This window comes from Leucoraja erinacea, chromosome 9, assembly GCF_028641065.1.
Source record: "Leucoraja erinacea ecotype New England chromosome 9, Leri_hhj_1, whole genome shotgun sequence".
In the NCBI taxonomy this organism is placed as follows: Eukaryota; Metazoa; Chordata; class Chondrichthyes; order Rajiformes; family Rajidae; genus Leucoraja; species Leucoraja erinaceus.
In genome coordinates, this window is record NC_073385.1 from 22,129,857 (window position 1) to 22,156,423 (window position 26,567).

Genomic DNA, 26,567 nt, shown 5'->3' on the forward strand with positions numbered 1-26,567 from the left:
AATGAGAAACCAAGAGAATTATAAGATGCACAGGAGGAGTGGGAAGAACAGATGCAGTCCATAAATGAAGGTTGTCTGGGTACTAGCCTAAAGTGAGAAATATAAAACTCAAGTTGCAAATGTGAGATGTAATTGAGGAGTAGAAAAACTGAGTTTATCTTATGGGTTGATGAAATTGTTCTAGAACTGACCCGTGTAAAATGTAAAATCCTGACTCAATATTGAATTTAAGCAAGCAGCTTTTTCTGTTTCTGTCAGAACTGGCCCATTCTGACACTTGAACTCTCACTTTTCCATTTCTCTTAAAGGAACATTGACATTAAATCTGTTTCTCTTTCCACAGATGGTGACTGATCTGCTGATTGACTTTGTTTCAGATTCCCAGTACTTGCTGTTTTGCCTTTAAGCCTTTACTTCTGTCCACTCCCATCCACATATGCCGGACGTTACTTTTAATTGTACGAAGTATAAAGTAAATGACTGGTCACTGCATGTTAAATATTGCTGGAGAGTGTTGTTTGTTTCTTTTAATTTTATGTGAGTAATATCTACTTTTCCACAATAGTACCCCAGGGTCTCAACACAAAACTTCACCTATCCTTGTTCTCCAGAGATGCTGCCTGACCTGCTGTTACCCCAGCACTTTGTGCCCATTTATGTATTAATCAGCATCTGCAGTTCCTTGTTTTTACATTTTAGTTTTTTTTTTAATCTCTTCTTACTGGGACTGTGCCCTACTGACCCCATTAACATGCCACCCTCTGCTCTCCATACCCCAATCAACTGCAGACAAACCAGTGATAATACTGCAAGCTGATATCGGGTAACTTTGCACAGATCATGCAGTCTCTATTTCATTATGGCATCTGATGTTGATACTAACCTACATAAAGCTACATTAATGTAAAGTACTTGTGGGGGAAAAAACTGATTTTTTTTCCACAGGATATTAGAAATACTTGGCAAAATCACCTGATTTTTCTGTGCTAGCACATCATTATTTTCAGTTCAAATCATTGATGCCAGTTTTATTCGGATCAGAACCAAAAGCAGAAGGTAGCAAATGCCTCTGTTTATAAGTTGCTCTGTTGTTTGGAGCTGGCCAATCAACTTCGGCATCCAATACATTCTCAGGTGGTTTCTGATTTTGTTGTCGAGAGCACATTCATTGGACCTCTCCACTATCCGGTAGATTTATTGATGGATTCTGGTGCAATATGTTCCTAGTGGTTTCAATGGCTGACAAATTTACAGGAAACCTCTGGGTGCTGTCAGTGAAACATTATACTTGGAGAATGCATTTCTGTGTACAGTGCTGAAAATCAGTCAATTTGTTGCTGCACTGAAAAAAGTATACTGTATATTCAACATGTTTACAGATAAATCCCACTGGGCAAGAAACAGAACATCCATTATACAGACACAGCAAGGAGAGAAGATTAATAACATTACCTATTTCCATTCAGATCCTTTAGCAATTGAACCACATTTACAATGGTGCTCATTCAACACATTCAACAGTTTTAACTAGCATTCCAAATTATTGAAGATCATTTGGATTTGATTTTGTTTAGTTTTGCATTGTGAGTATGAATATGCATTGAAGACTTTGTTGCATAGTTTGTTGTGCATTCTGAGCATCGCATAGATTTATCAGTTGAACTCATTTATCATTTCCAATGCAAATATTTACACCATAACTGTCACACCACAGTGTACTATGTGTTTACAAGCTAGCAATCAGGTTACTGCAACCCATGTGGTATTTTCTCAAAGTTGTAATTTTTAGGACAAGCTCCAACTGGCTCCAAATACATTCCTTTTTCAGTAAATTATGAGTACTTTACTGATTTATCAAACATGTTGCAACATATCTCATGACTTTAACCTGCTTCTGAAACTCCCTATCAGTTTACAATCGTAGAATTGTTGCAGAGCAGAGGACAGCCATTCAGCCCATTTAGGCTATGTTAGTGCACAACATCTCCTCTCACATTCGGCAGCATTTAAACCTGCATATCCTTCACCAAAAGAAGCTTCAAGCTGATTACTGTCAGGATCATCTAACAGTCATCAGTATTTGGCTCATGCCAACTCTGCAATACTGTTCAAAACTAGATTGTGGACAGGTAACGTACAGGAGAATAACAATTGGAAGAACAGCTTGTTGTTTATAATCTTGAAAGTCCCTTCGACAATTAGATGATGGGAAAAGTTAAATTGCAATGAATAAAGGAAGTGAAAGTCTGTTTGTAGGTTATTTAGCCTCTGTAAACTGCTCCTAATATATTGGGAGTGGATGAGAAAGGGTAAAAGAGCTAGTGTGAGCAGGTGATCGCTGGTCGGCGTAGACTGAAGGGTCTGTTTCCACGCTGCATCTTTCAATCAATTAATTCAATGCCAATCAGGTCTGTTACAGTAATCAACCTCTTTCACACTTTGCAAACATTCAGTGCGCTAAGTTGAATGTTTTTAAAATGGGTGATAAAGAGCTACCAGACCTATTTTCAAAGAGAAAGCAGAACAGAAGAGGTTGCATTCATTTAGAAAATAACTGACACAATAGAGGCTGGCCTTCTTGCCCATGGAAACCTTTATGCTTCCAAGTGATTCACCGCTGACAGTAAAATGTTGCAGACCAACTCCTTCATCTCCCAATGGCAGTGACACAGATTTCATCCTTACCTGTATATAACTTTCTTATTGTGCAGAAAAATGAGTGCTGAGGTAATTTCGGCAGCGTAGAACTGGGCGCGTATTTCATCGAATTTCCGTACTTGTTGAATCTGGAACATTAAGTCTCCCCCGTTTACATACTCCATCACAAAAAATAGCCGGTCCTGCAAGAGATAGCACAAATTGTTCAAAATAGTTTCGCTGAACTGTGACAGTTGCGGCCCACTCTTGAGCTCAGAACCTTCAAGCCTCCGTCTCAAAACTTATGATACACAAACCTAGGTAGCGTCTCCACTGTGGAATTGCTCCGCCAAATAGAACCCATCTTTTGGTTGAGACACTAAACTGAGGTTCCACTGTCCTCTGAGTTTATAAGGAGGCAAGGGTGGTACTATTTTTGCCACTATTTTTGAGGGTAACATAGTGTTGCAGCTAGTATAGCTGCTGCCTCACAGATCAAGTGATGACCAGATCCCTGGTCTGTGAGGTGGAGAGATAAAACAGAGAGGCAGCAGTGTTGGTGCAAGGGACATTTTGCAGATCAAGACTTGCCCACTTGTGGGAACATCTCCCCATTGCCATCACCCTTCTTTCCCCTCCTAGATTCCCCCCTGACTAATTTCAGGATTGTTTACTTCAATAGGATCACCTTACAAAGGTTGCTGAGAGTCAACCTGCCCACCAGTGAGTAGCCAGTGGTACTTGTCCCGAGGGCTCAATCAGGCCATGTGATGACCGCTCGTGCAGACTCAGTGACCATTTCGCTGAACACTGCCGAGGTGTACGGGATCTCCCGGTTGCAAACCATTTCAACTCCCCTTCCCATTCTGACCTGAGCCTCCTCCATTGACAGATGAGGCCACATGGAAATTGAAGGAACAGCACCTCATATATATCGCTTGAGTAACTTACAACGCAGCAGCGTAAATGTTCAATTCATTAATTTTAAATAACTTCTCCCACTTTCCTCCCCTCCCCCCTTGCCCCCTTCCTCCACCCTTGTCGTTTAACCAATTCCACAGATCGCCTCAATATATTCCTCTTGAGATCACACCTTCCCTAGCCAACAATTGGGCCACATGGGCACCACTCTGTTGCCGACCCTGATTTGTCCTGGTCTTTTTGTGTCTCCAGCTCTGCTCTCCCCCTCACCCCCCCACTTTCAGTCTGAAGAAGGTAATGACCTGAAACATTACCTATCCTTTTTCTTCAGAGATACTGCCTTGCCCACTGAGTTACTCAAGCACGTTGTGCCTATCTTTGGTATGAACCAGCATCTACAGCTCTTTATTCAAGTGATGAGGTCCTTCTCCCACACCCTCATGACAGAAACAGCCCCAGTTCACCTGGGTTGCACTCTATTCATTGAAAGACAATGCTGAAGAAGACTAATAGCTGGTTCCAACAGTAGTCACACAACATTGTTTTTAGAAGTATGAGAGGGGTTTATTTAATTAAGTTGCTTTTCTCCCCGAAACAGATGTTCCTATTGACTATTAGAATTCACCATTACTAACAAAATGACAATAATTTTCCTCAAATCTGCCTGCATTCATCTGCAATCCTTTGATGTTCACCCTGTAATTTACGCAGGGTCTTACACCTAATACATCATCATTTTCATGACCTGCAGCTCTGAAAAAGGTAATGGGTCCATTCAACAGTTGCTTGGCAGTGGGCCAACGAACATTTTGCCTGCTAATGGAAAGTTCAGTAGCAGGTCAAGTTGAGTTTATTGTCCTATATATAAGTACGGTGAGGTGCAGGTACAATGAAAAGCTTGCTTGTAGCAATATCACATGCACATAGCCACAAACAACACACAAAATATAAATCATACATGAATTAACCATACATTCTACAAGACAATGAAAGAAAAACACTGCATAAAAAAAACAAGACATTATTGCAAAGGAATTAGACAATAAGTCAAAGATGGTGCAAGAGATGATCCATTGTCTCTTGTTGGTGGTGGTGTGGGATTTCAGGCATCTGTATCTCCTGCTCGATGGTGGCAGCTAGATGTGGGCATGGTCCGGATGGTGAGGATATGATGGACGATGTGTTCTTAAGTCAACGCCTCATGTAGATGCTTTAGATGGGGAAGAGGGCCATTCCCCTCAAGGACCGGGCTAAGTCCACCACACAAGACTATTGTGTTCCTGTACATTGGAATCACTTTATCTAGCTGTGATGCAACCAACATGCGAGGCCCAAGACATTGATACTAACTAGGGCTTAAATGAACAAATCTTTCATGCACATGCATTGACACCGTGGATGGATAAAGAACATGAAAAAAAGGACTTGATGCCACAAGTAGCTACGACTATCATCACGGCCTGCTACGACCTACTACGACCTCGTGACGACTATGCTGCGAGTACGAGTCAAGGGCAAACTCGGCAGAGGTTGTGAATTAGGTTGTGAAAGTGGGACAGGCCCTTAACAGCACATGCAACGCCGGAGACCCGGGTTTGATCCCATCTACGGGTGCTGCCTGTACGGAGTTTAGACAATCTCCCCGTAACTGCGTGAGTTTTCTCCGATCTTCGACTTCCTGACCTGCAGACTGCAATCAGTTAGAATAGGTGACAGCGTCTTCGCCGTCTTCTCAGCCCTTTAGTACACTCCCATTCCCAATCATGTAGTCAAGTTCTACAGCAACTCCACCTACAGGTTTGCAGGTGACACCGCAATAGCAGGCTGGATGCAGACTAAGCAGGGGCGGTACAGACTAAGGGACTGTGGTAACTGTGGAATCGACAGAAGGATAGAGGGTTGGGTGTGTATGCGTGCTTTGTTCGTGATATTTATTTAGTTGTTTATCTTTAATATTTTAAATTGTATGTATCGTTAGCTTTTAGAAATGTTTGAATGCTGCACTGACTGGCTGACATTTTAAATTTCGTTGTACATGGTTCATGTTACAATGACAATAAAGAAACTATTCTATTCTATTCTGGATCACAAACATCAAGACAGAGCACAGAAAGGAGATGGTTGATATGATATTAGGGAATCAACCGCTCCTTCAAAGTTTGCAACATGACGGAGTTGGTCATTGACTTCAGTCAACGAGGTGGAGTATGTGACTGTGTGTGTATCAGTGGTGCTAAGACTGGACTGGAGGGCGGCAGCTTCGACCACCCCGGCCGTGTTTGAGCCGGCCCGTTTGCGGGCTTCGGTGAGCCGCGGGACTGTTTGTGCCATCGCCCGGTGGGGAATCGCCTCAGCGCAGAGGTAGAAGAGGAGGGAAGAGACTGCAGCCCTAAGATTTTTGCCTCCACCACAGTGAGGAGGTGCTTGGAGGATACACTGTGGTGGATGTTAATTTGTGTTTAGTGTTGTTTATTATTGTATTATTGTATGTATGACTGCAGGCACGAAATTTCGTTCAGACCGTAAGGTCTGAATGACAATAAAGGAATTCAATTCAATTCAATTCAAAAAAAGATGGAGAGGGTCAAATACTTTAAATTCCTGGATATAAACATCACCCAACAATTTGGCTGTTCCAACCACATTGTCATTGTGGTCAAGAAAGTAAGACAAGGCCTCAATTTTCTCAGAAGGATGAGGAAATTCTGCATATCCCCAATGACTCTTACTTTTACCAATGTAACATAGAAAGCATCCTATCCAGATGTGTTATAGCAAGGCATGGGAAATGCTGTGCTCAAGACCACAAGCAATTGCAGAGTTGTGAACACATCCTACCGACCAACCTCCCTTTTATTGACTCCATCTACAATTCCCGCTACCTCAGGAAAGCAGCAACATAATCAATAACCACTCACAGACCGTTCATTCTCTCTTCTCCCTTCTCCTGCAGGCAGAATATACAAATGCTTGAAAGCATGTACAACTGGACTCAAGAACAGCTTCATTCCCACTATTATCAAACTCTTGAACACTCCTCTCACTCGCAAAGATGAATTCTTGATCTCGCAACTCTCATTGCACTTTTTAATCTGTACCTTCTGCAGACGTAACACTACATACTACATTGTCTTTCTTTCATTTTTTGCACAATATTGATGTATGTATATAGTTATGTGTGATATGATTTGCCTGTATGGAATACAAGACAAAATTTTCTTTGCATCTCAGTAAATGTGACAATAATAATAAAATGTAAATTTCCACCCACATCCTAAAGAACCTAGGTTACATGGCCATTGTAAATTGCCTTTTGATATGTTGGTGACTGATAAAATCTGGGAGGTGTTGATGAGAATAAAATACACGGATTAATGTGGGATTATTGCAAATGGAGATTGATGGTCCACAAAGGCCACAGTAGGCCAAAGTTCCTGCATCCATGTTGTGTCTTTGCAGCCAGCAAAGATTCATTGTTTTTTTCTGTCTCAGCAACCATAGATGCAAGAAAAATGAACATGTGGTCTTCATTTACATCGTTTGCAGTAAAAAAAAACAATTTTTTTCTGCATATTCAATCCAGGGCTCAAATGAATTTATGAAATGGTCCAAAGTACCAATTGTCCCCATCTTAGCATGAATATACTATGACATGTTGATGTAAGCACAAAATTTTGAGTCAATGAAATCCAACACAACCTTGTTGAACTATGGTACTTCACCACATCCAGTGAACCTGGCTCAAATTTTTATGCAAACCACGCAACAATTATTCCTAAAATTATCCTAGTCTTTAATCTGTCGTAATTGGACCATTCAATATAGTCAAACATTGCATAAAAGCAGCACTTATGATTAAGCCATATAAACAAGTACTGCACTATGCAAGAGGAGACTTTTATTTTGTACACTATTGGGCTTGGATCACAATAAGATCATACAAACAAGATTCTAACTGGTTCTAAAGCCCATGCAGAGATTATCATTGGCAGGAATAAAAGTTGGCTGTCAGAGGCTTAGTGCGAATGCCGTTAAAATTAAACACTCAATGTGTTTTATTTTCTGGTCTCAGTTAGCACTTGCAACACATGCATAGCTGACCCTTCACTTTCCTGCAATGGTGTTATGAATCTTCTATTAAAACCAATCTTTATCCAGTGGTAATCCCATAATAGTACCGGGCCCCTTCTTCTGGGATATTGTCCGGCAATGAACATCTGAACTATAGACCATTATGTGCAATTACAGGCTTTCAGGATTCTCAGCAGTATGAAGAAAAGTATTTTTGGGAAACTAACAACACTGGATGGACTGTATGGCGTGGTATTCAGTGTGAAAGTATTTCAGAAATGTAGACGGTAGGGAACCATAATCAAAAATAATGGTTACACTTAGAGGAGTGAGAGCGTTACTGACAGGATATTGTCATTGACAAGTGAGAGGCAGCCACTGGCCCTCCGTGAACGCTGGTCGCCGCAAGGGAACAAGAGAATTGTGGATACAGCTGACAACGTTGTAATCTGATGGTCGATATTTGCAAACTGCATGAATAGCAGTATTTATTAATGCAATATTTTGTAAACTCTGAATTTGTAATAAAAGCTCTTTGTTAAGAAAAAAAGAGATAGTCCCTGTCAGACCCAGCTCATTACCGGTTTCCATCCCAAGGTTTAATTTGAACCAAAGATAGACACAAAAACCTGGACTAAATCAGCGTCCGTCCATCCGTCCGTCCATCCATCCATCTATCTATCTCTCTATCTCTCTATCTCTCTATCTATCTATCTATCTATACAAAACTAAAACTCTGATCTTGTTATCTTCCGGTTTGGCGGTCATTATATTTGCGCAAAAATGGTATGCGATAGTGCCACAATTTTCCGCCAGCTTACTCACTGTTCCCTTGTGCTGCGATTGCACCAAGTTCGTTCCGATCGGTGGAAGCTGGTAAGAGTTATCGAGGTTTAAAAATTAAAAAAACGCGCATGCCATTCAGTGTTGCGCGGATTGGTCCCTTCTACTATCACTCTGCGGGACGGTCTGCCCCTTCATGCGTTATTGCGTCTTTACTGCAGCTGCGGGAGGCTCTGAATGGCCGGCGGAGGTCTCCAACCGGACACAATTTTCAGATGGAAGGACCATGAAACGGCCCGACCCAGCCCGACCCGACCCGACCCAGCCCTGCGCGGAATCGCTGATGTCGCCAAATTGAAAGCGGAGACTTTGATCCCGGCGGAGGATATCGGCCAGCGGCCAGCGACCAGCGCCTGCTGTGAGGCCCCATCGCACCTCCCCTTCCCCTCTTGTCCCCCTCGCTGGCTTCTGCCCCCCTCCCCATGATACCGCATTCTCCCCATGGCTCTTCCCCGTCTTTTCTCCGAGCTCTCTCCCCCTCTGCCCCCACGTCCCTCCACCCCACACCCCTCCCTCCCCACAACCTAACCCCCCACACCCCTCATCCCCACAACGCTCCCCCAAACCCCCCTCCCACACACCCCTCCCTCAGACACCCCTCCCTCCCACACACCCCTCCCAACCTCCCCCCTGCCCACACACACCCCTCTCCCACGAACGTTGGGTCACAAACTTAAACATAAAAGCACCTCGGCCCACAGCCTATTCAGCACTTTATATCTTTTTGTGCCAGGAGTTTGACTTAGTGACAATGAAAAGAGGGCAATATACCTCACATTCAGGATACTGAAAAACAGCAACAAAAAGAAACGCTGAGATTCCATAGTCCCAATGCAACCAAGTGGTAGAGGTCATGATTTTAATTGATGCTGTTAAGGAGGGTTTAGCAAGTAAATGCAGTACGCCTGTGATGGTACACACGTCCAACAGTTCATCCAGCAGGTTGTATGTTGCTCCAGATGCCAGCATCTGCAGTCTCTTGTGTCTCCAGTGTCTTGTGTCAAATATACTGAGGATGAAGGGCTGCTTTCCACCCTCAGAAACCTTGGATTGTCCTCAACCCTTAACCTATTCTGCTCAGAAGTGTAAGCAATGCAATAATAAAAAACAATGTGCCACTAAAACACACCGCCAGTTGTCCAGAAATGAAGGTCAGCTATTATTGCAAATTTTGTAACAGAAAGGTCTATGACAGGATTACGACTGTTATTACAAGGCCTTGTTTAATGCTGATGATTTCACATTCTCCACAGACTATGACCTGACCAGCCTCTCCACTGATGTACTAAATAATGCAAAGTACACACTCAGGCACTGTTCCTGGCTGGCAGCCAAGGGAACTTGATCTCAGTAATCAACAAATAATGTCAGTGCCTTACTGCTGGCAAACAGCCCAGTGGTCTGGGGAGAAAAACAAAAGGGCATAGTTCTTCCTTATTTACACAGAGGGGCTAGTGAGTACAGAATGAGCCATGGTTCAAACAATGATACTGAGAAGCACAGACAATTCCAATGGTGTATGCAGGCAACAAGAATAGAGCCTGTCTAATCTGTTTACCCCCTTAATTGTGTGCCATTCCCCTTCTGAAAAGATGCAGTTTCCCACAACCCTGCAATGGGAATGATATAAATGTAACTGTCAGCAGATAGTTCCTCGTCATTCAGGCCAATGAAAGGAGCTGAGTTATTAACAAGAATAATTGTTTATTAATGCACATCATTCAGCTTTTGAGGTATAAGCACTAACTAGATTTAAAATGAAATAGAAATCATTTGATATGATTAAAATCAAACTTTAGTTTGAAAGGCAAACCAAGGTGCTTCAATGTGTCCAGTACCTTTGACTTTAATTGAATCAGACAATGGAATCAAATCAGTTTTAGTCTGCTTCACTGCCCTAGCGTCTCACTTGCCCTTTTTGTTAATGAAATCCATTACAATGCTCTCTATGTCTGCAGTAATATATTAATGAGGCAAGCACAGCAGCCAAATTGCAGTGCATGTAAAGTACGGTACGTGCATTCAAACAGTTTGAATCATGTTTCATCAAGACTTAATGATCAAATTCCGGACTACATGATCCTTACGTTCTCGTTGATATTTCCTCTTCCTAGAGTAAGCTCCGAGAGTGAAGCAGACTAAAACTGATTTGATTCAGATTCAATTTCAATTTCAGATTCAGATTCAGATTCAATTTTAATTGTCATTGTCAGTGTACAGTACAGAGACAACGAAATGCATTTGATTCCATATGTTAGAAACATATAGAATTCTTAAGGGATTGGACAGACTGGATGCAGGAAAAATGTTTATGATGTTGGGCGTGTCCAGAACCAGGGGGGTCACAGCTTAGGCATAAAGGGTAGGCAATTTGGGACTGAGGTGAGGAAAAACATTTTCACCCAGAGATTTGTGTATCTGTGGAATTCTCTGCCACAGAAAGCAGTGGAGGCCAATTCACTGGACATTTTCAAGGGAGAGTTAGATATAGCTCTTAGGGATAACAGAATCAAAGGATATGGAGAGAAAGCAGGAACGAGGTGCTGATTTAGGATGATCAGCCATGATCATTTTGAATGGTGGTGCTGGTTCGAAGGGCTGAATGGCCTACTCCTGCACCTATTTTCTATGTTTCTAATAATTAGAGTAATGAGATTGCAGAGACATTGCCTTCTGCCCAATTCATCCATATCAACTGGATTTTATATTTGGTTCTATTTGCCTCGGTTTAGCCGATATCCCTATAAAAAACAACTTTCCTACCCGTGTATCTGTCTAAATGTCTAAACTTACCATTGTATCCACCTCTTTTTGGAAAAACCCCCATTACAGTCGTCCCCCCCCCCCCCCCCCCCCCCCCCCCCTCCCCCCCTCACCTCATCAACAAGCATTCTCTCTTCACCTCTTTCCAACAAACACTCACTGCTCTCCCCCCTGCCTCACATGTTCACTCCTAGCCCCTTCCACCACAAGCATTCACTCCTCACCTCCCCGCCACACGTATTCACTCTTCACCCCTTATGCAGCAAGCATTGATTCTTCACCTCTCCACAACACATATTCACTCCTCACCTCACTACAAGAAAGATGTGGTTAAGCTGGAAAATGTACAGAGATGATTTACGAGGATGTTGCCAGGCCTGAGCTATAGGGAGCGGTTGAACAGGCTGGGACTCTATTTCTTGGAGCGCTGGAGGATGAGGAGTGATTTTATAGAGATGTATACGATCATGAGAGAAATGGATCAGGTAAATGCACAAAGTCTCTTGCCCAGAGGACATAGGTTTAAGGTGAAGGGGAAAAGATTTAATAGGAATCTGAGTGGTAACTTTATCACAAAAGGTTGGTGGGTGTATGGAATAAGCTGGTAGTTGAGGCAGGGACTATCACAACGTTTAAGAAACAGTTTGACAGGTACAAGGATAGGACAGGTTTGGAAGGATATGGGTCAAATGCAGGCAGGTGGGGCTTGTGTTGCTGGGACACCTTGGCCGGTGTGGGCAAGTTGGGCCGAAGGGCCTGTTTCCATGCTATATGACTCTATTACTCTCCACAACACATACTAACTCTTCACACCTTCCCAACAAGCAATCACCCTTCACCCTTCCACAATAACCAGCCACTCCTCACCCCACTGCAGCAAGCATTCATTCTTCACCCCTCCACAATAACTATTCACTCTTCACCCGACAGGTACATGGATAGGGCAGGCTTAGAGGGATATGGACTAGTGTAGCAGGGACATTGTAGCTGGTGTGGGCAAGTTGGGCCGAAGGGCCTGTTTCCACACTGTAGCACTCTATGAAAACAAGCATTCACTCGTCTCCCCTCTGCACTGCATGCCATCAGTCATTTACTGCAGGCTGCACCCAGTCAATGAAACTTACAAAGTTCTTAAGGGGTTGGACAGGCTAGATGCAGCAAGATTGTTCCCGATGTTGGGGAAGTCCAGGACAAGGGGTCACAGCTTAAGGATAAGGGGGAAATCTTTTAAAACCGAGATGAGGAAAACATTTTTCAAACAGAGAGTGGTGAATCTCTAGAATTCTCTGCCACAGAAAGTAGTTTAGGCCAGTTCATTGGCTATATTTAAGAGGGTGTTAGATGTGGGCCTTGTGTCTAAAGGGATCAGGGGGTACGGAGAGAAGGCAGGTTCAGGATACTGAGTTGGATGATCAGCCATGATCATATTGAATGGCGGTGCAGGCTCGAAGGGCCGAATGGCCTACTCCTGCACCTATTTTCTATGTTTCTATGTTTCTAATGATACTGCTCCCTGCTGATGCACCCAGTCTCTCAAATATATACATGTTGAATGAGCAGACAGCATCTCTTTGCATATAAACCAATAGGCCAGGATTGATTATCTATCTTCAGTGATGAGCCATGAAACAGCAAATGCATTTAAATAAAAAACTCAAAATTGCCTTTTTTTTACACGGCATTAACATCAATCTGAGTATGAATTGATTATTCAGATCTTGAACACACATTAACTGCTGAAAATAATCATTTTAACACTCTGTCACAATTATCACATTTGCTTGCTGGGATTTTAAAATCTAGTCATCTCTATCTCTGCTCTTCCACTTTCACCACCTCTTTCTGTATGTTTCGAGAAAGACAAAAAATCAATTTTTTTTTTCCAAAATCGATCATTTCAAAGAACCTCAGTAAAATTTGTGAGCTGCCTTTAATATCTTTAACTAGCTTCAGCAGCTCTTTGACTGTCATTCTGAAAATCGCCTTGGGAGCAAGGCAAGAATTAAAAATAGAATGCAGTGCAGTATTTAGATTCCCTGAGGTATTATATATGCTTATAATGTGCTTGCGTGCACACACATACACACTATGGTTTAAACTATTTGCAGGGTACATGTTCTAGTTTTTTTCAAGTATTTAAACACAAAACTGCATTCTTGTGTTCAAGTACATACAGAATCTGTTTGACATTATGTCTGCCTCTGCCCACAGGTCAAACGGACCTTTCAGTCTCTCGGTGCCGGTAAAGGCGCTGCGAGACAGCGCTCCTGTCAGCAGCGTGTTAGTCATTTTCTATTTTTTTTGTTTTTTTTTTAGTATGTCCAAAATGTGTGTTTTTAATGTTTCTCTGTGTGCCTTGTGTGGGGTGGTGAGGGGGGGGGGGGGGGTAAGGGGGGGAACCGCTTTTGGACGCCTCCTCCATGGAGAGAGGCGACTTTTTCCATGTCACCTCCCTCGTGGCCTAACACCAAGCATCGGTGTGGCCTTTCCGGGAGACGGGCCCGGAGCTTCAGCAGTAGGCGCAGCGTCCGGAGCCTGGGATCCCTTGTTGGGGACCCCTGGAGGAGAAGAGCTCCGACCGCCGGCCTGCGGCCTACATCATCTAGAAGCTGCGGACAGTGGTGCTTCTAGCCCCGGGCGCGGCGGGGACTTACCACCCGGAGAGGGATCCCTCGCCGGGGATCCCTGGAGAAGAGCTCCGACCGCTGGCCCGCGGCCTACAACAGCTTGAAGCCGCGGTCTCCGGAGCTTCTAGCCGCGGGCGCGGCGGGGACTTACTTACCTACCATTCAGAGCGGGATCCCTCGCCAGGAATCCCTTGAGAAGAGCTCCGCCCGCTGGCCTGCGGCCTACGTCATCTTCCAGCCGCGGTTTCCGGTAGGGAAGCACCGATTCGGGGCTTACCTTGCCTGTACATCTGGCCGCCCAGAGCGGCGACTGTGGAGGTTTATGGTCCCAACCACGGGAAAAAATGGAGGCGGACTGAGTGAACTTTGTGCCTTCCACCATAGTGATGAATGCTGTGGTGGATGTTTTGTGTTATACGAAGGTGTTCGGCGAAACGATCGCCAAGCCTATGCTTGGTCTCATCGATGTAGATCAGCTGACATCTAGAGCAGCGGATGAAATAGATGAGGTTGGAGGAGATGCAGGTGAACCTCTGTCGCAAATAGAACGACTGCTTGGGTCCTTGAATGAAGTCGAGGGGGGAGGTAAAGCGACAAGTGTAGCATCTCTTGCGGTTGCAAGGGAAAGTGCCCGGGGAGGGGGTGGTGCGGGAGGGAAGGGAAGAATTGCCAAGGGAATTACGGAGGGGCCTTTGAGGAAAGCGGCCTTTGAGGAAAGCGGAAGGGGGGGGGGGGGGGGGGGGGGGGGGGGGGGGGGGGTGGGAAGATGTGGCGGGGGGTGGGGTCACGTTGGATGTGGCGAAAATGACGAAGGACTATTTGTTGTATGTGACGGCTAGTGGGGTGAAAGGCGAGGACCAGGGGACTCTGCCCTTGTTACGAGTGGGGGAGATGGGGAGAGAGAGCAGTGTTACGGGGTATGGAAGACACCCTGGTGCAAGCCACATCTATAGTGGGGGAGGGGAACCCCTGTTCCCTGAAGAATGAGGACATTTCCGATGCCCTGGTGTGGAACACCTCATCCTGGGAGCAGATGCGGCGTAGACGGAAGAATTGGGAGTAGGGGATGGAGTCCTTACAGGAAGCAGGGTGGGAAGAAGAGTAGTCTAGATAGCCATGGGTGTCAGTGGGTTTATAGTGGATATCTAGACTACTATTCTTGTAACATCGCTACACTTAGTGTCCACTTTATTCATTAAATAATGGAGCGAGTGTTACTCTTACTGCGATATCCAGTTCAGTAGATTCTCACCTTATGGTGCTCTCTCCAACACTCTCACTTCTTGTTTTGATAGAATAAGTGTCAATGAGCTAATGCTCAGTGTTTAATGAGGAAAGTTCCAGTCCAAATGACCAAAAGGGTCCTTCGAGCAATGAAATATGTCCATACATATTTCTCTAAATTTTGTTCACACTTGCCTCTTATCCGGAAATTTGAAAAGGAATGATTTCTGCAGTGGTTTCTGCAAGAATCTTAAATTTCTTGATATTACGATTGTATTGTTAACATTACTGATTTAACCCATTTGGCCGGAGTGAATCAGCTATTTCTTACCATACCAGCCAGTAACATATTATCCCATTTTACTTTCACCTCTGTATTTTCCCACGGTAAATGGGAAAGATACGAATATGTGGGTATTTTCTGTGATTATTTCATACTCCAATCCTCTACCTCCCTCTCGCCCTCTCTCCCCCTCTCCCCCTCTGGCCCTCTTTCCCCATCCCACTCCCCCCATCCCACTCCCCCCATCCCACTCCCCCCCCCCCCCCCCTCCCCCTCCCTCCCCATATCCCTCGATTCCATTAGCCCTAAGAGCTATATCTAACTCTCTCTTGAAAACATCCAGTGAATTGGGCTCCACTGCCTTTTGTGGCAGAGAATTCTACAGATTTACAGCTCTTGGGGCGAAAAAGTTTTTCCTCATCTCAGTCCTAAATGGCCTACCCCTTATTCTTAAACGGTGACCCTTGGTTCTGGACTCACCAAATATCGGGAACATTTTTCCTGCATCTAGCCTGTCCAGTCCCTTAAGAATGTTATGTAGATCCCCTGATCCCTCTGGGGAGCCACTAAGTCCCACAGAAAGGCTGATTCATTCTGGTTTCCAGGATTTTTAAATGTGAGAGTAGCCTTAATTAATCACTAATAACATTTTATTGACATTACATCATTACTTTTGCAAGTGTGTAGTCAGATTATTCTTAGGGGTTAAAAGTGATGTAAATCTTTATTTTTCTGTTGGCTATTTACTTCTCTGTCTTAAATCATTACATAACGTTACATTCCATGTTCCACTTTGCATTAGTTGGTTTGGATTGTAACTGATTACAGGTGCACAACCTTTTATCCGAAGATCCAAATAACGAAAACCTCCGAATAGCAGACATTTTTTCGGTCCTTGAAGAAAGGTCCTTGAAAACGTTCACCGAGGGCGGCCCGCAGAGGTGACAGCGGAACCTCCGGTCGGTCCTCGAAGATAGGGGAACTAAATCCCCATTCATAAAAGAGAAGGTGAGGGTATATTGCGCGGGAGGGTTAATAATTGACAATATGCTGCTACCTGCCCGCTGAGTTAAAAAGTTCCCACGGTAGACTCACGATACACAGTGTATTGTGAGTCTTGCGTGGGAACTTTTTAACTCAGCGGGCAGGGAGCAGCAGATTGTCGCTCCCTTCAGTTTCACCCCACCTACACCCCTCTGCTTCCCGGCCATGTGTGTGACCCCTTCCCTCCCCTCTCCAGCTCCCCGCTCATTGCACCGGCGCGGGGGCTTTGTACTGTCTTCACGTCGGAGCCAGTGCCAGTCACCGGAGACGTCAGGACCAATGGGACACCGACCCCCAGGCCCACTGCAAGCACGGAGATCCCAGAGACCCACAGCCAGCAGCAGCCCAGCCCAGTTCCAACTCCAGAGGAAAACTGCAAACTGGCCGGAGACGTCAGGACCACCAGAAGCCGTTCCCCGAGCTGCGCCCCCTCATCGGGACACCGACCCCCAGGCCCACTGCAAGCACGGAGATCCCAGGTCAGCAACTCCAGCCCAGCCCCGTTTCAACTCCAGAGGAACACGCTCACCGTATGGGCAGAAGCTGATGGTGTGCAAGGTAAGGTACGTCTTCTTCTTGGGGTCGCGCCGCTCGGGCTGTGGGCGAAATGCCACTTGTCGCCGTAGCAGCCCATCGGGGAGCGGATTCCTCTGGAGTTGGAGGGGGAGTGGGATATTGTGCTGTTTGATCGCCCCCTACTATCCCAGGGACAGTTAGACAGGACGTTCACCGAGGGCGGCCCGCAGAGGTGACAGCGGAACCTCCGGTCTGTCCTCGAAGAAAGGGGAACTAAATCCCCATTCATAAAAGAGAAGGTGATGGTATATTGCGCGGGAGGGTTAATAATTGACAATATGCTGCTACCTGCCCGCTGAGTTAAAAAGTTCCCACGGTAGACAAGATACACAGTATATCGTGAGTCTTGCGTGGGAACTTTTTAACTCAGCGTGCAGGCAGCAGCAGATTGTCGCTCCCTTCAGTTTCACCCCACCTACACCCCTCTGCTTCCCGGCCATGTGTGTGACCCCATCCCTCCCCTCTCCAGCTCCCCGCTCATTGCACCGGCGCGGGGGCTTTGTACTGTCTTCATGTCGGCGATGGCAGCAGGTCAGTGCAGTCACCGGAGACGTCAGGACCAATTGGACGTCGACCACCTGGCAAGCACGGAGATCCCAGAGACCCACAGCCAACAGCAGCCCAGCCCCGCTGCAACTACAGAGGAACCTGGGTTGCGGATGACGGGGCGCAGCTCGGGGCGTTGTAGGGGCCCATCGGGGAGCTGGTTCCCGTTGGTCCTGACGTCTCCGGCCACCTGCTATCCTCCGGGAACTGTACCGCCCTTGCAGGAGAGTGGGGTTGTTTGCAGTTGCAGAGGGAGGGGGCAAGGGCGGTACAGTTCCCAGTCTCAGCTCCAGTCCAGGGGGGTGGCCGGAGACGTCAGGACCAACTGGACACCGACCCCCAGGCCCACTGCAAGCACGGAGATCCCAGAGACCCACAGCCAGCAGCAACTCCAGCCCAGCCCCGCTCCAACTCCAGAGGAACACGTAGGGGCAGAAGCTGATGGTGTGCAAGGTACGAATTGTTCTTGGGGTGGCGCAACTCGGGCTGTGGGCAAACTGCCACTTGTCGCCGTAGCGGCCCATCGGGGAGCGGATTCCTCTGGAGTTGGAGGGGGAGGGGGGTATTGTGCTGTTTGATCGCCCCCTGCTATCCCAGGGACAGGGAGACAGCGGCTTTTTAGACTGGTGGGCAATCACTTCCAAAGTTCTGCCCACACAGTCAGTACACCTCTCCTACACTGCATTTCATACAAACATTTATTCTGCAAGAAAAAACTACATTGAAGACTCAAACTCGCGACCGAGTAACTGCCAGAATCGAGGCGCAAACTCGCGACCAAACGCTAGGCCGCCTAAGGGCATGTAGCCCCGCTAGGGTGACATGAGTGCGAGAGGTGATTCAATGCTGTGGGCACATTTACAAATTCAGGAATTCATTCAACACACTGCATTTCATACAGACATTTATTCTGCAAGAAAAAACGACATTGAAGACTCAAACTCGCGACTGAGTAACTGCCGGGATCAAGGCGCAAACTCGCGACCTTGCGGATATGAGCCGAGCACTCTACCACTGAGCCAGCCATTAAAATCTACGCTAAAAAATTTCCATTCCGAAGACCGACAAATTCTGAATTACGAAAAGTGTCTGGTCCCAAGGCTTTCGGATAAAAGGTTGTGCACCTGTATTAACAGTTCTGTACTTAAATTGGTTAAGGGCACAGTTGTTTTTCCTGTTTTACAGGTACTAACAGAGCCTGGGTACTTAACACAACAACCTCAGTCAGACCTAGCTGTGTTGGTTTGGGATGGGTCCACATCTTGATAAAATATCCAAGCTCTTGTCATTCTATGCTAGCCCAGCCCAATCTGTTATTCAGGTCAGGATGACTTCCTCTCTATTGGATTCAGAACTGGATTATTGATAGAATACAGAGGATTGTGGTGTAAAGTAGATATTCTGGCCGAAGGTCTGTGACCTGTGCTCAGACCACTGCAGTTTGACATATATAAATGACCTAGATGTAAATGTATAGGAAGAAGGGTCTCGACCCAAAACGTCACCTATCCCTTCGCTCCATAGATGCTGCCTCACCCACTGAGTTTCTCCAGCATTTTTATCTACCTTAGATGTAAATGTAGATGGGTTGGTGTGTAAGTTTGCTGACGACACCAACATTGGAGGAGTTGCAGATAGTGAGGAATGCTGTCAGAAGATGCAGCAGGATATAGATCAGCTACATAAATGGGCAGATAAATGGCAGATTGAGTTTAAGGTGAACAAGTGTGAAGTGATGCACTTTGGGAGGTTGAATATAAGGAGGGAGTATATAGTTAATGGTAAGATCCTTAACAACACCGATCTTGGAGTCCAAGTTCATAGTTCACTGAAGGTGGCAGCACAAGTGGATAGGAGTGGTTAAGAAAGGTATGGTATGGTATGCTTGCCTTCATCGCTAGGGGGTTTGAATGTAAGAGGCAGGAAGCCATGATACATTTCTATAGGACTTTGGTTAGGCTGCATTTGTAGTGTCGCATACAATCCTGTATGTCCCATTACAGGAAAAATGTGGAGGCTTTCAAGAGGGGCAGAGGAGGCTTACCAGAATGTTGCCTGGATTAGAGGGTTTCAGCTATAAGGAGAGGTTGGATAGACTTAGATTGTTTTCTCTAAGAACGTTGTAGATTGAGGTGAGACTTGATAGAAGTGTATAAAATTATGAGAGCCTTAGATGGGATAAACAGCCAGAATCATTTCCCCACGATGAAACTGCCCAACACTAGAGGGCATATCTATACGGTGAGAGGTGGAAAGTCTAATGGTGATGCGTGGGACAAGTGTTTTTTTGCACAGAGAGTGGTGGGGCAGATACTATAGTGGTGTTTAAGAGGCTTTTGGATAGACAAATAGAAGTTCAGACAATAGAGAGATATAGATCATGTACAGGCAGATGAGATCAGTTTAACTTGACATCATGATTGGAACAAACATTGTGGGCTGAAGGACCCGCTCCTGTTCTGTACTCTGATCCCCCACATGGCATCAAGATAAACATTAATCATATAGGAGTCAGATTTTGCATAGTTCAGTATAATTGTATCAGGACAATAAACCCAATCTTGGTACAGCATTAAAGTGTCAATTTCACAGTGTATCACATTTATTTCCAGAACTACCTCAATAGACAATAGACAATAGGTGCAGGAGTAGGCCATTCGGTCCTTCGAGCCAGCACCGCCATTTAATGTGATCATGGCTGATCATCCACAATCAGTACCCCGTTCCTGCCTTCTCACCATATCCTCCGACTCCTCTATCTTTAAGAGCTCTATCTAACTCTCTCTTGAAAGCAACCAGAGAATTGGCCTCCAATTCTGAGGCAAAGAATCCCACAGAAGACCACCTTGGTCAGTGCAGTTGATCACAGAGAATTACATTGACCTCCTTGGTCAATGCAGTTTTCTACTTAAATCACTCAAAGCCAAGTTGTGATATTGGATGCCATCTGTTGTTAGATTGCTGGTATTGCAAAGCAAAAATCGCAGCACATAATTCAAACAAGACCAATGGTATCAAGAATGAAAATACTGCAGTTAACGGAAACTAAAAGAGTGGAAAGGTTTCAGCTATAGGGAGAGGTCGGATAGACTTGAATTGTTTTCTCCGTGAACGCTGTACGTTGAGGAGAGACTTCATAGAAGCATATAAAATTATGAGAGGCTAATGCCACTGTCCCACTTAGGAAACCTGAACGGAAACCTCTGGAGACTTTGCGCCACACCCAAGGTTTCTGTGCGATTCCCGGAGGTTGCAGGTGGTGGCCAGAGGTTGCCGGTAGTGGAAACAGGTAGGGAGACTGACAAAAACCTCCGGGAACCGCACGGAAACCTGGGGTGGGGCGCAAAGTCTCCAGAGGTTTCCGTTCAGGTTTCTTAAGTGGGACAGGGGCATTTGATGGGATAGACAGTCAGAACCTGTTTTGTCAGAGTGTCAGAACAGTCAGAAAGCTTTTTTTGCCCCCCAATATCAATTCTCTGATGCTTCCCCCCCAGGACTTCTAGTTGTACATTAGGAAGGTGGGAAGTATATTCAAAGAGTTCTCTCCAGGGCAGTAACATCTTGAACATGCATAGAGGATTGGAAAGGCAATGGCAGATAATGGAATTTGCCTCCAGAAATAACCATATAACCATATAACAATTACAGCACGGAAAGAGGCCATCTCGGCCCTACAAGTCCGTGCCGAACAACTTTTTTCCAATGACAATTGATGACAGGTTAATTGATGATTTTAATTGAAAATTTCTCAATTAAAGGTATTACGGGATATGAAGGTTAGGAAGATAAATAGACTTTAGTCACAGGCCAGCCAGGAATTCACTGAATGACAGAGCAGGCTGGAGGGGTTGCAGAGCTCATACTTGTTTCTTTGCTCCCCATGAATGATGACGAGGGAAATTACCTCAACAGCACCAAATCTTTCCTTTCATCTCAAAGCTCAGGAAGAGCAAGGGAGGGTGGTTATAATCACATTACCAGGCTTCTAATGAAAGACATGGGCAGCACAGTGGGGCAATAGTAGAGTAGCTGCCTTACAGCACCAGAGACCCGAGTTCGATCCTTCAAAGTAACATGAGCAAATTTGCAGATGACACAAAGCTGGGTGGCAGTGTGAACTGTGAGGAGGATGCTATGAGGATGCAGGGTGACTTGGACAGGTTGGGTGAGTGGGCAGATGCATGGGAAATGCAGTTTAATATGGATAAATATGAGGTTATCCACTTTGGTGGCAAGAACAGGAAGGCAGATTATTATTTGAATTGTGTCAAGTTAGGAAAAAGAGAAGTGTTCTTGTTCATCAGTCACTGAAAGTAAGTATGCAGATACAGTAGGCAGTGAAGAAGGATAGAAACCCTTGCACCTGCACCTACTGTCTATTGGTCATGACCATGGGTGCTGTCTGTACGGAGTTTGTATGTGCTACTTGTGACTGCACAGGTTTCCTTCAGGTGCTCTGGCTTCCTCCCACTATGCACAGACATGCGAGTTTGTGGGTTAATTAGCTTCGGCAACTTGTCCCTAGTGGGTAGGATACAACTAGTGTATGGATGATTGCTGGTTGGCACAGACTCGGTGGGCTGAAAGGCCTGTTTCCAGGCTGTATCCCTCAATTAAACTAAACATGGGCAACATTCTGCAGTGGCTGAGCACGTTGGGTATTAACAGAAGGTTTCCCCTTGTGGGGGACTAAGAATCTAGGGGGCACAGCCCAAAATGAGGAGATAACCACTTCAGAGAGAGGTGAGTTAGAACAAATTGTACCAGTCGACCATGCATTTTCAGACCTCGCGACTAGAAAATGGTGATGGTATGGTCACGGAATATGCTCAAAGGACAGGTAGAGTTTTGACGTGGAGAAAAGTAAAGTTGAAGGCAGCAACTGTTTAACCATGAACTCACTGAACAACAGCTGGGGATGTGGGAGAAAGACTACGAACATTCCCGCTGGTTAAACTTTTATGATACAAAAATATTTAAATGACTTTCCTGCAGTTGAATTTTATGACATCCTGAAATGGAAATTCAGATGGTCCACTCTTTATCACACTACTTTTAGAAACATAGAAAATAGGTGCAGGAGTAGGCCATTCAGCCCTTCGAGCCTGCACCGCCATTCAATATGATCATGGCTGATCATCCAACTCAGTATCCTGTACCTGCCTTCTCTCCATACCCCCTGATCCCTTTAGCCACAAGGGCCACATCTAACTCCCTCTTAAATATAGCCAATGAACTGGCCTCAACTACCTTCTGTGGCAGAGAATTCCATAGATTCACCACTCTCTGTGTGAAAAATGTTTTTCTCATCGTGATAATGGCATGATGACCTTCATAACAAGAGAAGTTGAGTATAGGAGCAAAGAGGCCCTTCTGCAGTTGTACAGGGCTTAGTGAGACAACACCTGGAGTATTGTGTGCAATTTTGGTCTCCAAATTTGAGGAAGGATATTCTTGCTATTGAGGAGTGCAGCGTAGGTTCACAAAGTTATAGCGAGTCTGGCATATGTTGAAAGAATGGAACTGTGCTTGTACACTGGAATTTAGAAGGATGAGAGGGTATCTTATTGAAACATATAAGATTATTAAGGGATTGGACAAGCTAGAGGCAGGAATCATGTTCCCGATGTTGGGGGAGTCCAGAACTTGGGGCCACAGTTTAAGAATAAGGGGTTGGCCATTTAGAACGGAGATGAGGAAAAACGTTTTCACCCAGAGAGTTGTGAATCTGCGGAATTCTCTGCCTCAGAAGGCACTGGAGGCAAATTCTCTGGATGCTTTCAAGAGAGTGTTAGATAGAGCTCTTAAAGATAGCAGTCAAGGGATATGGTGAGAAGGCAGGAACGGGGTACTGATCGTGGATGATCAGCCATGATCACAGTGAATGGTGGTGCTGGCTCGAAGGGCCAAATGGCCTACTCCTGCACCTACTGTCTATTGGTCCTGACCATGGGTGCTGTCTGTACGGAGTTTGTATGTGCTACTTGTGACTGCACAGGTTTCCTTCAGGTGCTCTGGCTTCCTCCCACTATGCAAAGACATGCAAGTTTGTGGGTTAATTGGCTTCTGCAACTTGTCCCTAGTGGATAGGATACAACTAGTGTATGGATGATTGCTGGTTGGCACAGACTCGGTGGGCTGAAAGGCCTGTTTCCAGGCTGTATCCCTCAATTAAACTAAACATGGGCAACATTCTGCAGTGGCTGAGCACGTTGGGTATTAACAGAATGTTTCCCCTTGTGGGGGACTAAGAATCTAGGGGGCACGGCCCAAAATGAGGAGATAACCACTTCAGAGAGAGGTGAGTTAGAACAAATTCTACCAGTCGACCATGCATTTTCAAACCTCGGGACTAGAAAATGGTGATGGTATGGTCACGGATTATGCTCAAAGGACAGGTAGAGTTTTGACGTGGAGAAAAGTAAAGTTGAAGGCAGGAACTGTTTAACCATGAACTCACTGAACAACAGCTGGGGATGTGGGAGAAAGACTACGAACATTCCCCCTGGTTAAACTTTTATGATACAAAAATATTTAAATGACTTTCCTGCAGTTGAATTTTATGACATCCTGAAATGGAAATTCAGATGGTCCACTCTTTACCACACTACTTTTAGAAACATAGAAACATAGAAAATAGGTGCAGGAGTAGGCCATTCGGCCCTTCGAGCCTGCACCGCCATTCAATATGATCATGGCTGATCATCCAACTCAGTATCCTGTACCTGCCTTCTCTCCATACCCCCTGATTCCTTTAGCCACAAGGGCCATATCTAACTCCCTCTTAAATATAGCCAATGAACTGGCCTCAACTACCTTCTGTGGCAGAGAATTCCACAGATTCACCACTCTCTGTGTGAAAAAATGTTTTTCTTTAATGTAATTGACAAAGACTTTGCTCACCGGAGTTTGGAAACAGCAGAAGATCTGTGTGAGGTATGGATGGTTTTTGGCCAGCGACAGGATCCGTTTCTCGATCATCGTGCACTCCACATCATCATCCTGGAGGATCATGTCTTTCTTCAGTATTTTCACAGCGTACACATCTTCTGTGCTTTTGAACTCTGCCAGCATTACCTGTAGTCAGAGAGCAGATGCATGGAATAACCCACAACTAGGAAGCAATTGCATCATTTGGGAATTGGGAGGAAACAGAGCAGCCAGTGAAGATTTGCGAGATCGCAGAGAGAGCATGCGGCCTCCACAATGTTAGCTGGGTCGAAGGGCCCGTGTCGACGTTGAAAGGCTCTCTGAGTCCATGACACGTGAAAACAAACTCTGTAGAAAGACATTATAAAACTTGCCCCTGTTACAACAAATCTCCATGCTGTCCAACCCTTAGAAATGTACCTATTTCCTCCTCCCACTGCCAAAAGTGAGTCAATTTAGGAATTTTGCACATAATTCCTGAATGATTTGTAGCAGAGGAGAGTGTTTGACCTTTATTAATCCCAGCTTTAAAATATATTATTTTGTTTGAGGAGAAAAGGTCAGATTGACTGGGGATCTGCATGCTGCTCTCACATTATTGCATGTAATAAATCTGAATTGCTTTATGCATAATAGACCCGTCCATAAATAATAGAGAATCAGCAACCAGGTTTGCAGTCAGTCCGTCTTTACAAAGCTGACAGTTATGTGCTGTGGCGCATTACACAATGGGACTACATATATCACATCTTAAGCTTCCTACTGGTTCATCCAAGTGCAGTGTGACTTACCTTCCCAAAGCTGCCTTTCCCTAGGACACTGATGAAGGTAAAATCGTCAATGCTTAATTTGCGTTCCATTCGCTGGCTCTCCTTGTCATTGCTGTCAGGTGTGTCTCCAGGCGTCTCGGCTTCTTTGTGGTTTTTGTAACTTTGCCCCTTTTTCAAGTAAAAAGATATGCAAATAATTAATGCAGAATACAGGGAACTTAACACTTAACATCAGCCAATAAATGTAGTTGTATGACTAAAAGGGCAGCCCAGACATTTGCTGTGATGCAAAGATTTTGTACATCACACTACCAAATGTTACCTATCACCCAAACGCTTGTGCATACATAGCCCATAACCTCAAAATCAACCCTTCTACTCAATGCCATCAAACAAAGCTCATCGAAAGGTTCTACTTGCATAAATATTTTAACACAATGAGTTTCTGTTTGCCTGACTTGAAGGTTGGTACAGGAATGAGAAAGCATTTAGATGTTGCCACGACTCGAGGGCCTAAGCTATGGGGAGATGTTGAGCAAGTTAGGACTCTAGTCCTTGGAGCACAGGAGGATGAGGAGTCATATAGTTGTAAAGGTGTATAAAATCATGAGGAGTGTATAATATCACGAGAGGAATAGATCGGGTAGACCCACAGAGTCTCTTGCCCAGTGTCGGGGAATTGAGAACCAGAGGACATAATGGAGAGGGGAAAAATATTTAATAAGCATCTGAGGGGTAACCTTTTCACACAATGGGTGGAAGGTGTATGGAACGAGCTAGCAGAGGAGATAGTTGAGGAAGGTACTATTGCAATGTTTAAGAAAAGTTTAGACAGGTACATGGATAGGACAGGTGCAGAGGGATATGGGCCAAATGCAGGTAGGTCTGAGCAGTGTAGATGGGAAATGTTGGCCGGTATGGGCAAATTGGGCCTAAGGATCTGTTTTCACGCCGTAAGATCATATATAACTCTATAACTCAGGCATGGAGACTAGCAAAAACAATGCATTGTTTGCCTTAGGAAGGACACTTTAGCTATACTTTGTAGAATTGGATATTGAAGGCACATGTCCTAAAATATAAGGTACAAGGATAGTTACTGGGGATAAAGAAAGAAGCTGGGAAAAATGGAAAACCACTGCATGCTTTGCTGCTCAGTAACAAATGTCTTGTTTAATGTGGCATGTAAAGTATTAAACTTGCTAGTGAAGTGTCACCATTTAGTACAAATAAAATCACTGGAACACACACATTGGGAGAATTGTTTTCTGTCTTTAAGGATATACAATTGTTCTGAAAACGTTACTAAATCTCCCTCCCCATCTCTTCCAT

General features: G+C 45.0%; 1 protein-coding gene across 1 annotated transcript in view; it reads right to left on the reverse strand.

The window, feature by feature from the left end:
• LOC129700115 (protein kinase C epsilon type-like) overlaps positions 1 to 25,416 on the reverse strand; it is a 69,016-nt gene extending 43,600 nt beyond the window's left edge. The window contains exons 1-3 of the mRNA XM_055640313.1: positions 25,257 to 25,416; positions 24,439 to 24,612; positions 2,686 to 2,840 (exon numbers count right to left, since the gene is read on the reverse strand). Coding sequence (XP_055496288.1) covers positions 2,686 to 2,840; positions 24,439 to 24,612; positions 25,257 to 25,325 — 398 coding nt within the window. The 5' untranslated portion in view covers positions 25,326 to 25,416. The remainder of the gene's footprint in view (positions 1 to 2,685; positions 2,841 to 24,438; positions 24,613 to 25,256) is intronic.
• Positions 25,417 to 26,567: the final 1,151 nt, after the last annotated feature.